This window comes from Mandrillus leucophaeus, unplaced genomic scaffold (genome assembly GCF_000951045.1).
Source record: "Mandrillus leucophaeus isolate KB7577 unplaced genomic scaffold, Mleu.le_1.0 Scaffold1096, whole genome shotgun sequence".
In the NCBI taxonomy this organism is placed as follows: Eukaryota; Metazoa; Chordata; class Mammalia; order Primates; family Cercopithecidae; genus Mandrillus; species Mandrillus leucophaeus.
This window is the reverse complement of record NW_012099165.1, coordinates 586,889-608,813: the sequence shown is the minus strand read 5'-3', so window position 1 is coordinate 608,813 and position 21,925 is coordinate 586,889. Positions and strand designations below refer to the sequence as shown.

The 21,925-nt window shown below is 34.5% G+C and overlaps 1 protein-coding gene across 2 annotated transcripts in view; it reads right to left on the bottom strand.

The window, feature by feature from the left end:
* Positions 1–21,612, bottom strand: part of OLFM3 (olfactomedin 3) — a 212,606-nt gene extending 190,994 nt beyond the window's left edge. For both annotated transcript variants that reach the window (XM_011989537.1, XM_011989532.1), the window contains exon 1: positions 21,125–21,612. Coding sequence is in view for 1 of the 2 variants with exons in the window: in XM_011989532.1 (XP_011844922.1) it covers positions 21,125–21,193 (69 nt within the window). In the remaining variant the exon portion in view is untranslated. The remainder of the gene's footprint in view (positions 1–21,124) is intronic.
* Positions 21,613–21,925: the final 313 nt, after the last annotated feature.

Below are 21,925 nucleotides of genomic sequence, written 5' to 3'. Positions count from 1 at the left end.
GGAAGAAAAAAATAGCAAACTTTTAAGGGTTTTCTACAAGTTAACAAAAGTCTAGCTATACTTAAGTGGACATTATTCAATTCTAATGAGAGATTTTAAGCTCTTTGAATAATTAATAAGGAGAGAATAGAAAAGAGCATAAGATTAAGACAGGAAAGTCTCCAAAACAATACAGTCAATTTGCAATTGGTGATGTGTGAGTATTTCTGTTATTATTTTAAAATAAATTTACCAAATACATGATTAAATAATTTTTTTTTTTGAGACGGAGTCTTGCTCTATCTGATTAAATAATTTTAAATTATTCCATTTTGTGTTTAAATCCCACTTAAGGAACTCTGACCTGGTATTATCAGTAGCTGAACTGCATTGTATCCAGGTGGACTGTAGTGACCATCTGGTCCCTGGACAGCTGCCCAAGACTGGACAGACTATTGCTGATTTTTAGCTGCACCCATGCCTTTTTCACCAAATGGAGAGGATTTACATAATTGGTAACCTAAAAAGAGACAATTACACACAGATACAAATATTAATACAATAATAGAATTAGCTATCAGGCTATAATTGGTATTAGTGTTTTTGGTTGTTTCTGTCTTGCTGTGTTTTGGATGCTGCCAGAAACTAGTATCTCATGTACTTCCCATAACAATCTTATAAGTCAGGCTTCATTTTTCCCCTAAATTTGTATATAAGTAAACTGAGGCTTGTAGAAGTTTGTAATTTCTCAAGATTCTACCGCTAATAAGTACACACTCAAAAAAATCATCTCCATATCGTGAGTTTTTAACCACTATGGTATATTCTGTAAATTAGAAAAATAATTTGAAGTCTTTACCATATACTGGACTCCAAGAAATATAACTTTTCCTTACTTCCCTTCTAAGAATCTAAATTATTCTAAGAATCTCAAAAGTCTTAACATATACATTAATGATTTACTTGGTTTGATAGTAAGGTATATTTTATTAGAAGCAATACAAAGTGGAAAGGTGCCTTTATAGGAGTATATATCCCCCTAGCTCATGGACAATTTTTAAAACCTTTCCTGAATAATTTGCCCTAAACAATGCTTTCAATAAAAATTAGGTGATAGCGAACTAGAAATTTCCAGAGTAAAAAACTACTCTGGAAATCTCAGTAGTAGTTATACAAACTATGTGTTTTAACAATTTTTCAGAAGGTAGAATTAACATCTTTTATTAAAATGGAAGAGTATAAAAGCATTTATAATTAAATAAAATGAATTTGGAGATTATGATCAACACTTTTCTCATTTGAAATATTTTCACCATAGCAGTTGGAGAAACTTTTCACGTGATTATTAAAATGGTCATTTTAAGCTAATTTTTGAGTTTTTGGAGATATTCTACCTTGCTTAAGAGTCAGAACAAAAAGTCACATTTAGATCTGTTTGTATTTCTCTTTTCCTTCAATACTAACTGTGATTATGAATAAATACCAAATGGCTCATGAGTACAAAAAGAGCATAGAGAATTGGAACAAACTAAAATCACAACATCTGGGAGACCTGAACTGAACATGTGCTCAGCAAAGATTTGTTGGATTAAAATACATTTCAGAATTGGGAGGGACATTAAGGATCACTTGTTAATTGAATCCTATCCTACTTTATGCAAAAGAATTTTTAATACCAGAAGTGATGTATAGACGATCTGTGAGTAAAGACAGAATATTTAAAATGGCTTCCTTTCACCTCTCTTTAGTCAACTCTCATGGCAAATCAATGGTTGCTGTATCTTTTTAATAGTTGTTCTCATGGTTTGTTCCATCAAATATAGCCTTTTATGTTTAGAAGGGTCTTTGTGGTTTTTTTTTTTTCCTCTTTTTTTCTCATGAACATAAACACTTTAACACCATTGCTTCATAAATTAACCTGAAAACATTAAACTTCATGAAGAGGGGTTAGGAACAGGTAGAGAGTTTATGAAAAATAATATGTTTATACTTTGTTTCTTTCTCATAACATATACTGGAATCATGTACAGTTGAATAAGATGAACTGAATAGGTAACATCAGGTTACAGATTTAGTACATTAGTTACAAGGTAGAACATATAGCATGAACAATATTTTTTGAAAACTAATTTACTGAAAAATAAGTTACTGTTTATCTTGCATTTACTAAATGCCAGGCAGTGGATTCAGTTCAAAATGTTATGTGATTTAATGTTTATGTAGTCCCTTGAGGGAAGTATTATTTTCCCAATTGTATTATGGAGAAATGTGTGATTTGGAGAGAAGTAACATGCTTCAAATGGGACCAGTCTTTTATTGTAATTTCAAACAAGAAAAATTATTTATTATAATTTTGCATCGTTTGAACCACATAATAATTTCTACAAGGATTAAAGATAAGATACAGAGAAGAAAAGGTATGAGCTTTCTTAGAGTAAATGAAATTTTCAGTAGGACTTTAAATTATATGAAAAAATAATTTTAAATTGTTATGTGTATTTAATTGATAGGATAATTTGAAAGTCACCTCATTTAGTTTTTCAATGAGTTATAAGAATATGTTTAAGACAACAGCTCAAATAAAATTCATAGAATTATCTTAGGTTATTATGTAATTTATAAATAATAAAGTGCATTTAAAAAATTATGTAATTTATGTCATTCACTTACTTTTTCTAGAATTAATGTAATTAGTTTTGATCATTGAGGTTTCACTCTTTAGTAGTTACCAGATCAAACTCTTGCTCTTTTATGCCAAACATATATATGCTCACACAGACAAGCACTTTAATTTTTTCACTTTCAGATTTATAGCTCAACAACATTGCAATACTTTATGTACTCCTTTCATTCTATTATATCATCCCATAGCAAGGGAAACGGGAAGAATGTCACATAGATCTTTTTTTTTTCTTGCTTTAGTCACATAAAACTAAAGTTAACATTTTTCTTCTTTTATGTTTGTTGGATAATTAGAAAGACATTGTATAATAGATTAAGAGCCATATGTGATCCATGTCTCCTTAGGCATAAGTTAGAGCAGAAATAAATTGCTAAATGTAACAAATGACAAGTTTATTTCCATTAACGTAGTATATTTAAATTAAATTTTATTTTTGGTCTTAGAATTTTTAGAAGGAAAAAAGTGAACTCTATTCTTCTATATGTCTTGTAGGGGGGTGCAGAAATAATACATTCTCTTAGACATGGGTTAATTTTTACGTTGCTTTAAAGACGTTCCAAGGGAATTTTCAGTGTGGAGTTTTGACTAAATGTTGTTAAAATATACAGTCCTACCTGCTGTCTACTCTGCCCTTCTTTCATAGTTATATCATATCCACCTCTAACACTCAATGGATGAGTCTTCCCTTGAGTAAAATATGACCACTGATATGATTTGGCTCTGTGTCCCCACTTAAATCTCACCTCAAATTGTAACTCTCATAATCCCCATGTTTCAAGGGTGGGACAAGGTGGAGGTAATTGGATCATGGGGGCGGTTTCCCTCATGCTTTTCTCATGATAGTGAGTGAATTCTCATGAGATCTGATGGTTTTATAAGCATCTGGTGTTTCCTCTGCTTTCACTAACTTCATCCTGCTGCCTTGTGAAAAAGGTGCCTGCTTCTCCTTTACCTGCGACCATAACTGTAAGTTGCTACCATAACTGTAAGTTTCCTGAGGCTTTCCCAGCAATGTGGAATGATCTCAGAGAATGTATGGAAATGTCTGGATGTCCAGGCAGAAGTTTGCTGCAGGAGTAGAATCCTCATAGAAAACCTCTGCTAGGGCAGTACAGAAGGGAAATGTGGGGTTGCAGCCCCACACAGAGTCTCTACTGGGGCACTACCTTGTGGAGCTGTGAGAAGAGGGCCACCATCCTCCAGACCCCATAATGGTAAATCCACTGACAGCTTGTACTGTGCACCTGGAAAAGCTGCAGGCACTCGATGCCAGCCATTGAAAGCAGCTGGGAGTGAGGCTGTACCCTGCAAAGCCACAGGGATGGAGCTTCCCAAGGCCATGGGAGCTCACCTCTTACATCAACGTGACCTGGATGTGAGACATGGAGTCAAAGGAGATTATTTTGGAAGCTTAAGGTTTAATAGCTGTCCTGTGGATTTCAGAGCTGCATGGGGCCTATAGCCCCATTGTTTTGGCCAATTATTTTCCATTTGGAATGGGAGCATTTATCCAATGCCATGTTACTCCCATTGTATCTAGTAACTAACTTGCTTTAGATTTTTATTCTCATAGGCAGAAGGGACTTGCCTTGTTTCAGATGAGACTTTGGACTTCGGACTTTTGAGTTAGTGCCTGAATGAGTTAAGACTTTGGGGGTCTGTTGGGAAGGCATGATTGGTTTTGAAATATGAAAAGAAATGAGATTTGGGAGGGGCTGGGGTGGAATGGTATGGTTTGGCTGTGTCTACACCCAAATCTCACCTCAAATTATAATCCCCATAATCTCCATATGTCAAGGGTGGGACCAAGTGGAGGTGATTGGATCATGGGGGTAGTGTCCTCCATGGTGTTTTCAAGATAATGAGTGAGTTCTCATGAGATCTGATGGTTTTATAAGCATCTGACATTTTCCCTGCTTGCAGTCACTCTGTCCTGCCACTCTGTGAAAAAGGTGCCCACCTCTCCTTTGCCTTCTGCCATGATTGTAAGTTTTCTGAGGCCTCCCCAGCAATGCGGAACTGTGAGTCAATTAAACCTATTTCCTTTATAAATTATTCAGTCTTGGGTATTTCTTCACCATGGTGTGTGTATGCACTAACACAACCACCTAGGGTAAATCTGGCCCAGAGTGAGAGGGAAGGGAGTGATACGTCCTCCCATTTCCTATTATATTTTGTGTTGAATGTCCTCCAACTAGTTTATGGTTTTGTGCATTTTCCACATCAGAAGAAAATTGGGCTAACTAAACCTTTTCACAGTGTCAGTGAAAAAAAAAAAAAAAAAGTAGTTCCTGGGGAAAACTCAGGCTTGTCTTTCAATGCATATGAAAGATTCATTACCGATTTAGTCCAGACTGCAACAAGTGAGGAACTCACAATCAATCATTAGTGACATTTCCTCATGTCTGCTCATTTCTCTGAAAATATTTTTCACCTTTTAACTTCTACTGAAATCTGATTCTCCTCTGAACACACAGCTGCCCCAAAAGAACTCTCAAACCCTTTGCCACACTTCTGTCACTGAGCCTGGCAGTGTGAAAAGCTGTCCTCCTTGCTCCTAATTGCAGTTTTCAGGACATTATTCTTTTCTTCTCCCTACAGATAACTCATCCTCCCTCTCAGCTGCTGACCATGCTTCCTATTTCACCGAGAAAATGAAAGCAATTATAAGGGAGCTTCCATGCACTCACACACACTTTTAGCTGAACTGCCAACAATATTTGTATCATGTACTTTGTCTTCCCACCTGTTCTTCTAAAGGAAGTCTCTGCATTCCCATTTTACAACAAATCTCTCATGTATCATTCCAATCAGCATCACAGTAGAGTGTTATTTCTTCCATTTTAGACATTAACAAAAACAAACATATCTGATGCCATATTCTCCTCTAGGTATACTTTATTTCTCATTTATTTTACAGCAAAACTCCTCAGAATTCTCCAGTTTCATGGGCTTAAAAACTGTCTGCACACTAATGATTCTCAAAATGATATATTCCGTTCAGACATCTCCCTTGAACTTCAAATAACAGCTGCCTACTCTACAATTCCACTTGGATGTCTAATAAACATTTCAAACTTACTTACATGTTCAAAATCAAACTCCTGATCTTCTCTCTCATTTACCAAAATTTCCCATCTTAAGAAATATATTCCCTTCCAGTTGTGAAAATTTTGGGAAGTTTTTGGCTCAAGCCAAAAAATTTGGAATCATCCATGACTCTTGCCTTTTAGCTAATGTCAACATTAACCTAGTTATTTTATATCACCTGCTGTCTTAACTCCCTCCCTTACCACCAAAAGCAAATTTTTCCCACAAAAGGCAAAAATGGTTCTTTTAAGACATAAATCATGTCATGTCACATCTGTGCTAAAACTCACAATATCTTTCCATCTCAATCAGAATTCTTAAAACCACCCACAGAGATCCACGTGATCTAGCCTGACAAATCACTGATCTCGTTTCCCGCTGGTCTCATTCTTGCTCCTTCTAGTTGAAGTTCACTATCCTTCTTGCCCTTTTCCAAACATTCCACATATGCTCTTGGCTTATTGAATTTATACTTAAAATTGTCTGCTTGGAACAATTTATCTCAAGTATCTACAAAACACTTATCCACCTTCGTCACATCTTCACTTTCAAGTATTGCATGTACCATGATACTGATTCTAATCATTTGTCTCTACACTACAATATGCCACTGTTTCTCTCTCATCTGTTTTGTTTTCCCTCCATGTGATGTTTTACTATCTTACATATGTTTTTGCTTGTTTGTTTATTATTTGTTCTCAACTATTTTGTAAGCTTTAGGGCAGAAATTTGTGTCTTCTTGGTCACTGCTGTATCCTTAGATCTTAGATACAAGTACATGGCAGACATTCTGAAAATACATTGAAAAATTTTGACCATAAATCCTTGGTAATACACTTATCATATAATTGATGATTGGAACCAATGTCAAACATCTATAGCAGGCTTACTCTGGTCATTTTGTTATTTTTTCTAACCTATCAACCCATTACACATGATTTGAACTTTTTTGCCTAAATTGTAGCATTATGATGGAGTTTTATTGTATTTATAGAATGAATAAAATAATGAAAGAAAGGATATGAAGAAGTAATAAAGGAAGGAAGCGGGGAAGGGAGGAAAGAAGGAAAGACATTGAAATATAAGAAAGATATGAGTGAAATAATTTCTCTTATCCCAAGATGAATAAACACTGAAAAAACATTGATCGTTCGAATCTGAAATCAAAATGACTAAAATGTTTTAGGTTATGCTAAATTGAAGGTCAGTTTAATCAAGCCAAAGTCATCTATAGTAGAAGATTCTTTATGTGGGGGAACCTCCCCAAAAACAGACTTATTATAAAAGAATTTATAAAAAAATTGATTAATATGCATGTATGGTGATGGTGATGCAATCTACAGTGGAAAGAATCTTCACTTATAATTATCTTGGGGTCCAATCAGTGTAATTTCAACAAGCAGAGACAATCACAATGAAATCATGGAGACTTGGAGGTAAGATATGCATTGGGATTCCTCTCAGTAATTTTTGTTTAGATGATTAAAATAGATGGTCCCATAGCTAGCTAGGTACAGAGACAGCAAGATAAAGATAGATAATATAGAGATACTTACAGTTTTTAAAATATTTTGCTACTATGATAGTTAATTTTATGTGTCAACTTGACTGGGCTATGGAGTTCCCAGATATTTGAACAAAGAATATTTTGCATGCATATGTGAAGGTGCTTCCAAAGGATATTAAAATTTGAATTGGTAGGCTGAGTAAAGTAAATTAACTTCTCTAATGTGGGTGAGCCTCTTCCAATCTGGTGCAGGTCTGCATAGAACAATAAACCTGAGCAGAAGAGAACTGCTCCTTCCTGACTGCTTTTGAGTGTGGCTATCCATTTTTTCCTGCATTCATCCATGAGCTGGAACATTGGCTCTTCCCGGTTCTTCACCCTCCAGAACATCTGACTAGAACTATACCCTCTCCTTGGTGTCCAGCTCGCTAAATGAAGATCTGGGACTTATCCACCTACCTAATCATGTGAGCCAAATTCTTTAATGAGTCTCACTCTCTGTCCCTGTCTCTCTTTGTTTCTACACACAAACACACACACACACACACACACACACACACAATTTATATATTGGTTGTTTCTCTGGAGAACCCCTAATAGCACAACTAAATTGTGTGTTTTTAAATTTGTTTTTTCACCTGTTGTTTGGAGTTAAGATAACTAAATTCCATAAATATTTTTAACCTGGTACAGTTTAAGTCCTGAAATATTTGAGTAATTATACTTTTATCATTTTAATGCCACCAGTGGCTCTCTTTCTTTTACATCTTCATCAGCCTCTTTTGCATCTCACATAATTAGGGATAAGAAAAACTCAAGTTACGTAAAAAAACTCTTCAGTGTTTCATAGGCTTGTACATCTCTTTGACTTCATACATGCTGTTGCCATATACTGGAATACCTTTTCATTCTTCATTGTCTAGTTAACCTTTCTTTAAGGATTCCTGTCCCCAGGGAACTCTCTCCTATGCTTCATTCTGCTATAGGTCCCCCACCCTCAACCCTGCCACATTCTCTCCTTGTGTCTTATACAGGTTTCTGCTGTGGGACATGTCATCCTGTACTATAATTATTAATAAACATCTTTGGGTCCTCCAGGAAAAAGTGTTAAGCACTTCAGAAGGGTAGAAACTGTATAAAAACATGTGTTATGCCCAACTCCTAAAATAGTGCCAGTTGTATTTATTGAAAAAGTAGTTACCATGTAAATGCCATTGGCCCAGTCTATCCCATCTGATAATTTAGAACATTGAGAATCTTTAATATCTGAACGATTTATATTCTTCTTTAATAATTTTCTTTATAAATTTTCTTAAACCTAAAAGCAATTCTCAATTATCTGCAATTAAATAAGCAAACTCAAAAACACAAATTTTTTTTTTCTCAGTTTCACATGAAAGAGGAAATCCTGGATATGTTTTAAGAGATGTGTCACTAAGCAATCATCATTTATTTGCCTGTTCTTTATGAAATATGCATTGGTTTTCTAAACAAAATTGCTTTCATTGGAAGACTTGCCAGTGCCTTTGGTAGATCACATTTTGACTGATGACAGCGACGGAGAAGGAAAAAAATGGAATCATAGTCATCATCATATTGAATCACAGGTAGCCTGCTTATTTGTATTTTCACCAAAAAAAGGAGATTACAAAACAATATAAAGAAGTTTTCATCCAGTGCTTTTAAAAGACCTTTGATGGCAAAGAAATGAAATTCTTAGGCCGGCTCAGTGGCTCACACCTGTAACCCCAGCACCATGGGAGGCCAAAGTGGGTAGATCACTTGAGGTCAGGAGTTTGGGGCAACATGGAGAAACCACGGCTCTACAAAAAACACAAAAATTAGCTGAGCGTGGTGCTGCAGGCTTGTAATGCCAGCTACTCGGGAGGCTGAGGCCCAGAATCGTCAGAGCCTGGAAGGCAGAGGTTGCAGTGAGCCGAGATGACACCACTGCACTCTAGCCTGGGCAACAAAAGGACAAACACGAGACTCTGTCTCAAAGACAAACAAACAAACAAAGAAACAAACAAAAAGTTCTTAGATTGCAGGTGAGATTCTATAGGCAGATATTTACCTAACAACAAAATGATTTATTTTTTATATTACAAATGTCAATCAGGGAAAACCTAAACTTTTCATGTAATTCAATTAGGGCTATGTGTAATCCAGTTATAGCCTACTTCAATAAGCAGTTTTTTTTTTTGTTTGTTTGTTTGTTTTTGAGAAGGAGTCTTGCTCTGTCTCCCAGACTAGAGTGCAGAGGCGCCATCTTGGCTCACGGCAACCTACGCCTCCAAGGATTCTAGCGATTCTCCTGCCTCAGCCTCCTGAGTAGCTGGAACTACAAGTGTCTGCACCATGCCCAGCTAATTTTTTTGTATTTTTAGTAGAGAGGGGTTTCACCATGTTGGCCAGGTTGGTCTCGAACTCCTGAACTCAGGTGATCCTCCCACCTAGGCCTCCCAAAGTGCTGGAATTACAGGCTTGAGGCACTGTGCCCGGCTGCAATTTTTCATTTCTGTATTAGCTATCTTCTTTTATAATACTTAGACCACATTGTAATTTCTGTCTATGGTCTTTCTAATTTTCATATTCACAATCATAGACTCTAGCATTATTTGGCTGATTATGTTTGTACACATTAATTAATAAGGCAATTACCAATTATTACTAATATATATAAGCCAGTGTATTAGTTTCTATTGTTGCTGTAACAAATTACCACAAACCTAATGGTTTAGAACAACACAAATTTATTAGAGTTCTGGCAGACAAAAACCTGAAGACTTTTACGAGCTTAAAATCAAACTGTCAGTAGGGCTGCATTCCTTTCTAAACGGTCTCTTGAAGCATCCATTTCTTTTAGCTTTCCAGCTTCTAGAGGTAGCCTGCATGGGTTGGCTTGTGCATCATTTCCCCGTTTTAAAAGTGCATCTCCCTAATCTCTGCTTTTGTCATCCTTGCTTCTTTTTCTGATTCTGGGTCTCCAGTCTTCCTCTCAAAAGGACCATTTTGATTATATTGAGCCTACCCAGAAAATTCAGGATAATGTTCTCATCTCAAGATCCCTACTTTAGTCACATCTACAAATTCCATTTGGTCATGGAAGTTAACATAAGCATAGATTTTGTGGATTAGAATGCAGACATCTTTGGAAGGATGTTATTTTGTCTACCACAGTCAGTATGCAATTTTTATTATATGTTGCCAAAAAACCATAACACAGTAGCAGTAAATATCATTAGAAGTATGTGTAACTCAATATAAAAAGAAACTTTCCCATAATTATTTCTGATTAAAAATAAACCCTATTCCTTGAATACTGTTCTATTCCCCAATATTAGAAACATATAGAGAGAAGCTAGATAACCATCCATCAGTTATGTTATAGATTTGAAATAGACGTTCTCTCTATTTTCTTATAACTTTAGCCATCTCTTTTGCTTTAACTTTAATAAAGACAGTAGAAACACAAGGTCATTTACTCATTAATCTTTCAATTAAATTTGCAAAAACTAATGAAAGGGAAGATACAGAATACATGTTAAATATGCCATAATGCTTGGGATGTGAAATGAGCTTATATATTTTTGGTTTTTTTGTGTGTGTCACTATATGCATACAATGAATTGCGGTGATTTTTCTCCAAGACTTTAATTCTGATTTTCAGCAGAATGAAAGCAATATGCATTTTTACCTTTAACTTAATCAATTTGAAAGGCTATGAGCAGAAGTAAAATGAATGAAAAAATTAATGAGCTATATTTTTGAGAGATTGATGTGCCCCATTTCAGGATGACCTACCAAAAGTATAACAGCATTTGGTGGTTCAACATACTCATCTCGTACATGAGGAAATGGAAAGCACACAACGTCAGTGGCTTGCCCGGGGCCATGCAACTAGGTAGTTACAGAGCTGTTATAAGGTCCCTGCTTTTCTAACTCCTAATTTGGTACCCTGTCCACAATACTATAAACTTTCAATATCCTACTTAGTATATGATTTTCCCTGATTTGGTATAATTTCTCTTTTCCTTAATCTCCATTTTGTATACAAAATTAATATTATTTAGTTGAGTCTCTTGAGAGGGAAATAAGATCTTTTCCAATGTCATTATGTACAAATAGACCAAATATAGTCAAGCTTATTTCCTCTTTCTCTGCAAAGTTCAGATTTAAGTAGGGAAAGAAAAAGGAGTTTAATGATGTTTTCTTGCCTTTTTCTTTCTTTCATTTATTCTTTCTAAGAAATATTAAGATTAGTTGAACTAAGATCTTGTTCCAAAGTTTAATGCCAGCAGTCATAGAAGAGTAACTACGTCTCATATTAATTAATATAATCATTCTCTGTGTAGGGGGTGGGGGGTGTAGGAAGCAATAAAGTTAACTGAAATATTTAAATACATATTGACAAATGGATCATCATCTGTAACAACTTAAACCATCCCTGATATGTAAACAAATAGCTTTCCTCAATTGTTTTTCTTTTAACTATATTTGAATGTGCTCACCTCCATGCTACATATAAACTCATTTGTAATTTTATCACTTAAAGTCTTATTTTATTTTTGTTTTAGAAAAAATATTTAGATATGGAGTCTTATCTTGATTTGACCAACAAGGAGGTTGAAGCTTTGACATCAATGAGGGGTGCAATGAATAAATAATGAATTATTTACATTCACTTGATTCCTTACCCTCAAATACCTTCTGCTCAGTTTGGGGTCATTATATTACAATAGCTATCTCTTCGGCATAAGCTTCCTTACTCTTGTTACATTTCCTTCTGCATATCCCTTGAGTACTTTAAGATCAATCAAATTGAAGTCATTTTACTCTCTGTTTCTTGTACCCAGCTTCATAAAGAGTAGAATATATCTGTAGCATCTATAAATAATAAGTATAATAAGAAGTCTTTAGAGAGTCTTGAGCCAAATAATATTTGTTTGTTTTTACTACAATGATATGTATGAAGATTTCATTATGACACAAAACTTACGTAAGTGTAAAAATAATGACTGTGGGTCCTGATTCCAGATAAATAATTCCCGACGCAGCCATAAATGTAGATCACTCCCAGAAGAGATGGCATCTTTTGTAAGTCATATTTTACCAGTGACATTTTGGTGCTAGTTAATCAACATTTCCAGTACTGATTCTCTATTTGAAGAAATCCTGCCATCTGGAATTGGTCCCTCTAGTAATATTATTTAAATCATCATGGAGTAATGCTTCTTAATCACCTTCAACTTAGTTGGAAAAATTAATAGGCTTGTCTATTCAATTTATGTCCTCCCTTTGGGGTTATCTAGATATCTGTTTATTTGTAATAGTTAAGCAACTTTATTACTGACATTTTTTTTCCAGAGCATTTTAACCCACAAAGTTAATCATACAAAATATTTAATTTCTGATACTATTTAGAAGTTACAATTCAGATGAATCTGACTCCACTATACTTATATTTGTTTTTAACTATTAAAAATTATTCTTAATGGTGGTGCTATGTTCTTAGAATAATGTAGTAGAAAAATGGAGGCAATATGGCTTTTCTTTATATGGCACAGTACCATTATAAGTGTACATACTAAGATAATAATTTAAACAGAACCTTTAGATACGTAAAAAAAAAAGTCAGTCTTTAAAAAGAGTTGGAAAAATATAGGTAATATACTAATTTATCGAATGAAGCTAAGACATTACATATAATGAAAGTAGTCAAAACAACATGTACACATTAATAAAATGTTTGTACTTATAAGTCCATGCAAATGAACTGGACACTAAGAGGATATACTAACTTTGCCACCAAGCATCATTAAACACAGGTAATTCACAGGAGTATTAAGGTTGTAGCAATCTAGAGAGCTACCACAAGTCAAAAATAACACTGAAGATAGTGGGGTGTGCACGAAATTAATAAGAAATTTAAAGAAACATAATTTTTAGCATAAGTCAAGATAAGTAACCTGGCATAAGAGTTTTAAGTCTTTAAAGGTTCTTAAACTCAGTCTCACTTCCCTGCCTCAGTATCTTGTCTGATGGAAAAATGGATCAAAAACATAGATTATACTCATGCATCATTTAACCCAGAATTTCAAGATTATTAGGTGTTCCTTGACTTATTTATTCTTCATATATTCATTTTTTAATGCAAAAACTACTTACTAAATATCTTATATCAATAAGACACTGTGCTAGCTGCTAGATAGGAAAGAATAGGATAGTGCCCAAAACACTGAACCTGCCCTTATAATTTATTAGAAGGGATAAAATACAATAAATGAATACATCACAATTTAATAAGAGAGGTACAATAAAATAACTACTGATAAAGTAAGAAACAAGTATGTGTACATACTTCTGAATACTATTTCAAAGAAAAGTGATTAGAAATTGTTCTGCAAATTTGTGGTAGGGAGGAAATACAATTCAACCTTCGTTCATGAACGACTATTCTGTGTCAGACATAGTGCATGCAGCTAAAGATACAAATATAAAGAAAACATCATGATTTTCTTCTAGGAGTTCTTAGTTTATCAGGATTATCTACTGTTGGGGTGCAAGGAATGTCAGGGAAGAATTTATGGAAAAAGTGGTACTGGAGTTGCATCCTAAAATGTAGGTAAAATTTTGACATATGGAGAAAAGGGAAAAAAGCTTTCCAGGGAGAGGCAAAACCATGACTACAACAGCATCTGCAATCTTCTCTCTAAACTTATTTTTATACTTCTGAAGGCTTGGTATGAAAATAACAGAAGGCATAGCTCTGTGATACATGCTTTACAACACCTTGTTTTTAATGCAAAAAGAATCAATGTTCTTGGAAAAATCCTTTTTTTATTATTTCAGCTACATTTTTGAATATTTTTATTAGTGCCATTGAAATTACCTGGCGCTGTAGATAGAGATGGTCTTATGCGATTTCCGTATTTTAGATTCCCCCAAATAATCTGGAAACTCTTATAGAAAGTAACAGAGATAAATTAAACCTCATTATGGTATGGTGTGCAAGTATTTTTAAACATTTTTAAAATACTAGTTGTTCGTAAGTGGAATCTATTTTAGACATTACGTATTTGTTTTTGTATGATTTTTACCCTTCATTTTATTTACATGGGTTGGGTATAGAAAAGAAAAAAATTAACTCATGAGCTACTGAGGTGGATTTGCTACGGGATGAGCAACATCAGCAGAAATATTACAATAACTAATTGAGGGTCAAAGTCTTTTGAAAAACTCTTTAGAAGTCTCTACTGAGAAGAGCAAGAAGATGAATATAAGCAGAGGGACACAGAGCAATCCAAGAGAAAAGAGTAGAGAAATTATATTCCTAAATGTGGTCTTTTCTCCATGACCCTCTGCCTTGATTAACTTGAGAAAATCCCTTTTCTGACCTTCCCTCTTTAATATTATTTTTGAATCCTCAAGAGAATTTAAACTACTTTCTCATTAGCATAGTTTGCGAAGACGTAAGAAGTCTATACTTTGCACACTGGCCAGAAAAAGCAGTTTTATCTGTTGGTAGATTCTTTGTTTGAATCTATCTTTCCCCTCTGTGATCTCTTCTCCATGATTAGTTTGAAAGCGCTTTTCTTGACGTGGTTCAGCTTTGATATTATGAAACCACACTTCGTGTTTTACATTTTTTCCTAAGAAACTTGTAAAAAGTGACTTTTTCGATATAATTATGATGTAAACTTGTAAGGTGACAAGTTTAAATTGGAGCTTTGACCAAAATGATGGACTGGTTCTGAGAAGCTATGCTAACTTTATATAATATTCACTTTTCGCAAAACTGAGAAGAGGAAACAGCAAGAGTGAAGGAATATGATAAGCTTTTTTTTATTATTATCAGTCCTTAATATGTGGTCCACAATAGACTTTAGATTTGGTTATAGGTTGATTGATGTAAGTGGAATATTTGCACTAAACTTTATGGTTTAAAATATGTTTTTGTACATATTAATATCATAAATAATTGTATAAGTTCCATTGCTGTTATATTATTTCATTGTTATGAAAACTGAGCTTCAGATAGGTTAACTCACTATTGAAAAGTTTTACTATTAGAGCTGAAAGCCATTTCTTATTTCATGTCTAGCTTCTGCTTTTACACTGATGTGAAACTACAAATTTTAAAATTGTATTTAAAATATTGTCATAATAGCATTAGTTTCATTAAAAATGTACTTCATGATTTTTTGACTGGTAAGTGGGCATAGACTGAATAGATTAATGACCAGTGTTAGGTGAACTAAAATGTTCAAGGACCACCATTTCAACATTATATTGTAGATTTAAACCAGGGTAATGAGTGTTTACATAGCTTTGATATTGTCCTAATACTTGAATACTATTGGGAAATAATTTCACTCAAATATGTGGAAATGTACAGATAATCCCAGGGACTCACTGTAATTAATTTCACCTAACTTACCAAGAAAACAGTCTGTTTTTGCATATTTCTCTAGTTTCACTAGTGCAAATTAAGTTGTGTTTTATGCTTTTAAGTAAATTGATGTTTAATTAATACTTACGTAAATCAGATGCAAGGTCTTAGTTTTTAAGCTGAAACTTTATCAGGTCTCACTTTTTTCTTTATATATTTTCTTAGCACAAAAATTGAAGCTTTAAAAATAACTGCCAGTCCAAAATCCTTAAGGATGTGTCTGCCTAGAAGAGTCAGCAACAGACTATATAGCCCTCCCAAATACCTTTCACATGTCTTTAATACATCCAGTACTTCCTTTCATTGGGAAACAAGTTTTTACTTTACTTTTCCCTAGATGACTTTCAGTTAAATAAAATACTTATGGCTGAAGTATGAAACATGTTGGTTTTCAGACCTACTAAGTTAATGAATGGCCTCTTCAGGGGATCAATGTTTGATAGGTGAATGGATTGAAGCCTGAGCATATGGATTGTGTCTATGAATATAGGCGGGAAGCAGAGTGGTGAGGCAGAAAGTAGAAAATTGAAAGTTTTAAATGCGAAACCGAACAGATGAGAACTGCATGATATTATCCAGGGAGGCTCATTCTCAGGTCTCACAAAGTTTATGATATTACTAGCTAGACCCTACAAAAGAATTGGTTAATTTTTGATAAATGGTCAGATATTATTAAAAAGAGTCATTCTAGAGTTTAACAAAGTTTTCAGAATGTCTAGGCTCCTCATTCTATAGGTATGGGCATCAAAATCACAGCTTCCCCAAAGTCACATCTATGTATATCATCAGTAGAAGAAGTAGCGTCTAGAAATGAGGGGCCTTGAATCCCTTGTGTTTCTGCCACTTGTGCTGCTTTCCCTCCCAACAGAGCATCGATCATTACAATAGCCACTTTGTAAAGAGAATAGTTGCAAAGCTATAAGCAGTAAGAATTTTAAAAGAAAAATGAAGAAAGGTGATGCCGTTTAACTGTTTCTAGTTGCCAGGAGAAAGAGTGAGAAAGAATATTTACTTCTTCCAAAATAAAAGTTTAATCAGGTTAAGGAAGATGAGAAAAGATAAGACCAGGAAGCTATTTGCTCCTTCAAAACATAGACAGGCTGCCTTGAACACTTCAGTTTTTGCCATATCAGGGTTTACTGGTGCATAATTACAGGTCCTTGCCAAATGTCATCAATCCATATTTCTGTTCTAACTTGAGTTGATCCTGTTATGAAGAGGATGTCTCTAGCGCACAGGAGAAACAGGAAAAGACAGATTTTTAAGGTGAATTTTAAAGCAAGTAGTAATCTCAGTTTATTTCTCTTGCTTTTTTTGCTTTTCCTCAGTTTCATTTAAAAATAGTAAGAACAAGAACTTTAATTAGATTTATGTATGAAAGCTACCCTTAGACAATTTAAATCTGACTATTTTCTTTAGCAATATCAAAGTATGAAGGTTGTATGGTATATTACATTTTGAAACATTCAGTAATATAATTATTAAAATATTCCTAATTCTCATCGTGCTTATAGGGCTTTAAAGCATGATCTTATTTAGGGCAACAGATCTAATTGCCTGGGTTGCCTTGAACAGAAACTACAGTTTAGTGATGGAGATTATTGCTGAATCATTGTTATAGTTTATGTCTGTAGTGTGAGCAAGTATCATGAAGATAAGTTTAACATATTTCTGCATAAGAAGATAGTAAATGTTTCCTCAAACTCGGCACAATTTCCCTGATAGGACATTTTCTGATATATTTATGAGACAAGTATGACTTATTTAAAGTTTAGCAGTCACAATAGTGTGTAGATAGTGCCATGTCACCTCTTTTTAACTGTTCCCCAAGTATCTGGCTGGCTCCAGTGTCAATGTTGTGTTTGAAATCTGCACAGTCATATTTATATCCTCCTATCTTTATAGTTCAGAACAGAGAAATTCATGGTTCTGATTCACAGGAATTACTGTTTTGTTACAATGTTCAAATAATGGCCCGCTAAAAATCTTCTTGCAACAGAAAGAAGTCCACTCTCCTACTATGAAGGTCATTACTGAAATCAATGCCTTCAGATTAAAAGCACAGAGATGCCATCTAGCAGCCGCCCTCAGAAATTCCCTACACAGAAATAGTTCTTTCCCTATAAAATTGAGCAATAATTGAATTCCTACAAGCTTTCAGTGTTTGAAATTTTGCTTATAGAATGATGATTTGGCATGTTGTCTATAATTCAAACACTCCATTACAAATGAAATTAATTGACTTCCCTTAAAATAGGCAGTGATATACATCTGAGTTTTTCTAAAAAGAACTGGAAACTTACTAATTATACTTTAATTAATAAAAAGTATTTCAAACAAATTTCCTAAAAGAAAAATTGATCATCTGTCCCTACAAAAATATAAATAATTAATTAGTGTGAATTGCCTTCCTTTGTTGGAAGAGAATACCAATCTTGCCAATTTTTTGATACAGTAAATGAGAGAGAAGAAACTAAGTACATGCTGAAACTACACTCAGTCTATGAACAATGGATCTTGGCCATTTTTAAAAATTTAAAAACAATATTGACTTTCAAGTAACTTATCTACCATAAGATGGCGATACTTAAGCACTTTATAAAATGCCATATAAGACCTGTAAGCTTCAGTGACAGAAAACACACACACACACACAACATTATAAATGTAAACATTATATGGTCTTCCATGAAATAGAATTGGCACTGTTGTTAGAAAACCCAGTTGTCTTCAGGTAAATTGGTATATAAGAAGTGCTTTCTAAGATGTAGATTTCCAATATTTGATATATGTAAAATCCTATACTTAAAAAAACTTTATTCAATTTTAAGAGTTCTCCTATTTTGCCAGTTTCTGTTTATCCATATTATATATATATATACACACATATATATGTTTACAATAAATAGAAAATATAATAATATAGAATAATACTTAAAATTATTTGAAAATTTGATTATGATATATATCATTCCTAATGTATTAAAAGGTAAAAAAGCAGTTGGTTAGCATTTCTGTTCACTTAAGTGTTATCACAAATTATTTCTTATTTGTCCAAAAACTATTTTTTTGTAGTATTGTATTAATGGATTTTTGATTTTAATTTCACCATATATAATTTGCTTTATGAATCCTGACTTTTAAAATCTAAGTCCTTAAGTAACTAGCGGAATAAAAAATAAAATTGTAGAAAATTCTTAGCTTGTAACCTAATTGACAATTCTTTTGAGGACACAATGGTGCCATCTGTAATTTTTTGGGGGGGGCAATACAAATATATATTATATAAATATATAATACAATAGTAGCTTCTCTTCATTTTTTAAAGCAATGTTTTGTCTAAAAGTCCTAAAACTTTTTATAACATTAAAATTACTTGTTTTGAAAGTTTTAACATTCTCTGTAATGTCTATGATATAGAACAAATATCTTTTGAAAAAAATCATCTTTTGTTCTTTGCACACTGTATTGCAGTATGTGGAAGCTAAGAAGGACAGTTTGAAAAGTTAATGTATGTCTTCCCTGGATTTTTCAACTCATTTGTGGCAAATATCCACAGTTCATTCTGAAGAAATTAAAAAGTTTTATAGTATTGAATACACACAAATAAACTCACCAAAACAAGAAAAGATTATATTGACCAAAGATGCATTGCTTATTGCAAAAATGTGTCTTCATATTTAACAGAAAATTATCTATATATTTCATTTTGGAAAGAAAGGGGTGCAAACAATGAAGATATTTATGCATCAAAAATACCAGACAAATCAAATCATACACAAAATTGTTAATGAAGCTCTACATTTCTGAATTTATTTTAAAGAAAGACAAATAAAACTCACTTTAAGTCAAGTGACTTTTTCTGCAGTAACTTAGTGATTAACTTTGCTTTAAAAAATGTTCTACCAAGAATATTCCCAAATCAGATATATAATGGAATGTATTCAAAAGTTTTAAGCAATATATAATATAAAAAGAGTGGCAGTGGATAGAATGTGTCACTACAGGGTGCAGAGTCAAGAAGAAAAAAAAATAAATATAAAAACAAAATCAACACTTTTTCCTAAGTATAAAATGCTTTAAAGTTACACCTTAGCATATAAAATATGCCTTTAAGATTATTAAGATGACATTCACACAATGTGAAGCGTTTACATCAATAATACCAGTACAATCAAAGCTTTAAAATAAAATGAGTTTATTCTCATCAGGTCCCTCTAAATATGAAAGAGTACAGAAATGATTACAAATATATACGACATGATTCTAAGTTTTAACTGTATACTATATTAAGCCTACAAATATCACAACCACAGTATTAAATTATGCTTTATTACATCTTAGTTCTATTCAGTAATGAAAGGAAACTTAATTTGTCTACACTGCACACATGATGTAAAGCTTTAAAAATAACTTTATAATATTCCAAAATATAGCTTTTATTAGTTTTATAGCATGGAATCATTCTTCCTATAGTGTCAAATTGCTGTTGGCCAGTTAAATAAGTAAAATAATAAATTTTACTCTTTTTCACCAGGTGGCTTATCTCTTATTCCCTATCATTATGATTTTCTTAGAAGCTTTCAAATTATCTCACTTTGTCATCAAGACTTTTCTCAGACATCGTTGAAAATATTTGTCCATATTTTCCTGTCTTTTTATCAAAGGAGTTTAGCGTTCACTTTAATTGCCAGTACTAGATAATTTTCAGAGTTCAACATCTACGAGCTAACTCATCCTTCCTATTGCCCTCCTTAGTTTGTTAAGGTTCTCACTTTCTGTTTCTTAACACTGATAGTCAGAACTTCCTCAGTGCCCCCTAATTTTCTTAATGAAAAGAAAGAAACAAACACAAGCTGCTTTCACCAACGCCTCTCAGCCATGGCAGAGAGTATAGCTCTGCTGCTCTGCCATGTGTGTTACAAGCAGCATCCCAAATGTTTTGGACACAAACCGCAGCACGTCTGCGATGGGAGTATTATTGACCAGGATCAGCTGGAAAACGCTTCCCTGCTTTCAACAAAGAAACGGTTCACCATGTCCTAATACATGTTTATAAATTGCATTGTTTTTGCTGCAAACTCCTTTGCATTACCCGTCCGTCTTCAAAAGAGAGCATTAAGCAGTTGGACACGGAATAAGCGAAATTCCCCGGAGAGCCGCATTGCCCGCTGCCCATGCACATTATATTTTCTCCCGGTCCCTCCCCCCGCGCGGTAGGACTCTACCTTGAGGAGCTATTCCTCTGGTAGTTCACCTTGTTATCTTCCAGGCAGTGGGGATACGCCAGGCACCATAAGGTAGCTGAAAGAGCTGTCTCTCGTGCCGTTTTTGACATATTTATTTGCATTTTTGTTAGGTTTGTTACATATCGCACATGTATTTCAAACAAGACTCAAAATATTGTTCATACCTTGGAAGGATCTAAGCCGGCAAGCAAAGACAGCAGCAGGAGGTTGAGAAGGTTGGACGTCGCCTGCATTCTGATCTGGGTTTTTGCCCCCTCTTTACTCTCTTTTATGTAGGCACTCCACTCACTGCAGAGACCTTTCCCTCGTCAGTTGCACTTTCTGCCTGCCAGTCAGAGCAGAGTGGAAGCAGAGGCGGCGGCAGCAGCAGTAGCAATAACAGCAGCAGCGGCAGCGGCGGCAGCCGCCCTGGGGGGCGATCATTCCGCAGGCATTCTCAGAGCTAGGAGTCCGGGAGCTCAAGAGAGTGGGTTGGGCTGCAGTGGGCGCTGGCCGCGGTGCTGAAGCGCCTCCAACCTTCGCGCCCCAGTTTACCCTCTCCCCCGCTGCTATATAGCCAGCCTACCTCAAAAGTTTTGACCCAAGGAATAGATAAAGGGAGTAACTGCTGAGAGAGGTGTGGGGACCTGGACAACGGATATGACATCACTACAGCTCCTGGAGGTTTCGGGGGGATATTTTGCGGGGAATTTGTTAACCGAACAAGGATTGACTCTCGTGCTCCAGTTCAGCATTTGCCGGCAACTTGAGCTGCAGAGAAGTAAAGAGTCAGCTAAATACAGGATTATGAAACAAATAGTGCACTGGAACCTTCTGCTGTCATTGACAGAGGACTTGATATTGTATTTAGTGCTTTAAACAAAGTTTGCAGTGCAGTCTATCAGTGTGTGTTTGTCATCCAAGGCACACGATTTTCAGCTGTTATAGATAGATAAATGTGGTAATTTATAGATGTGTACAGTCAT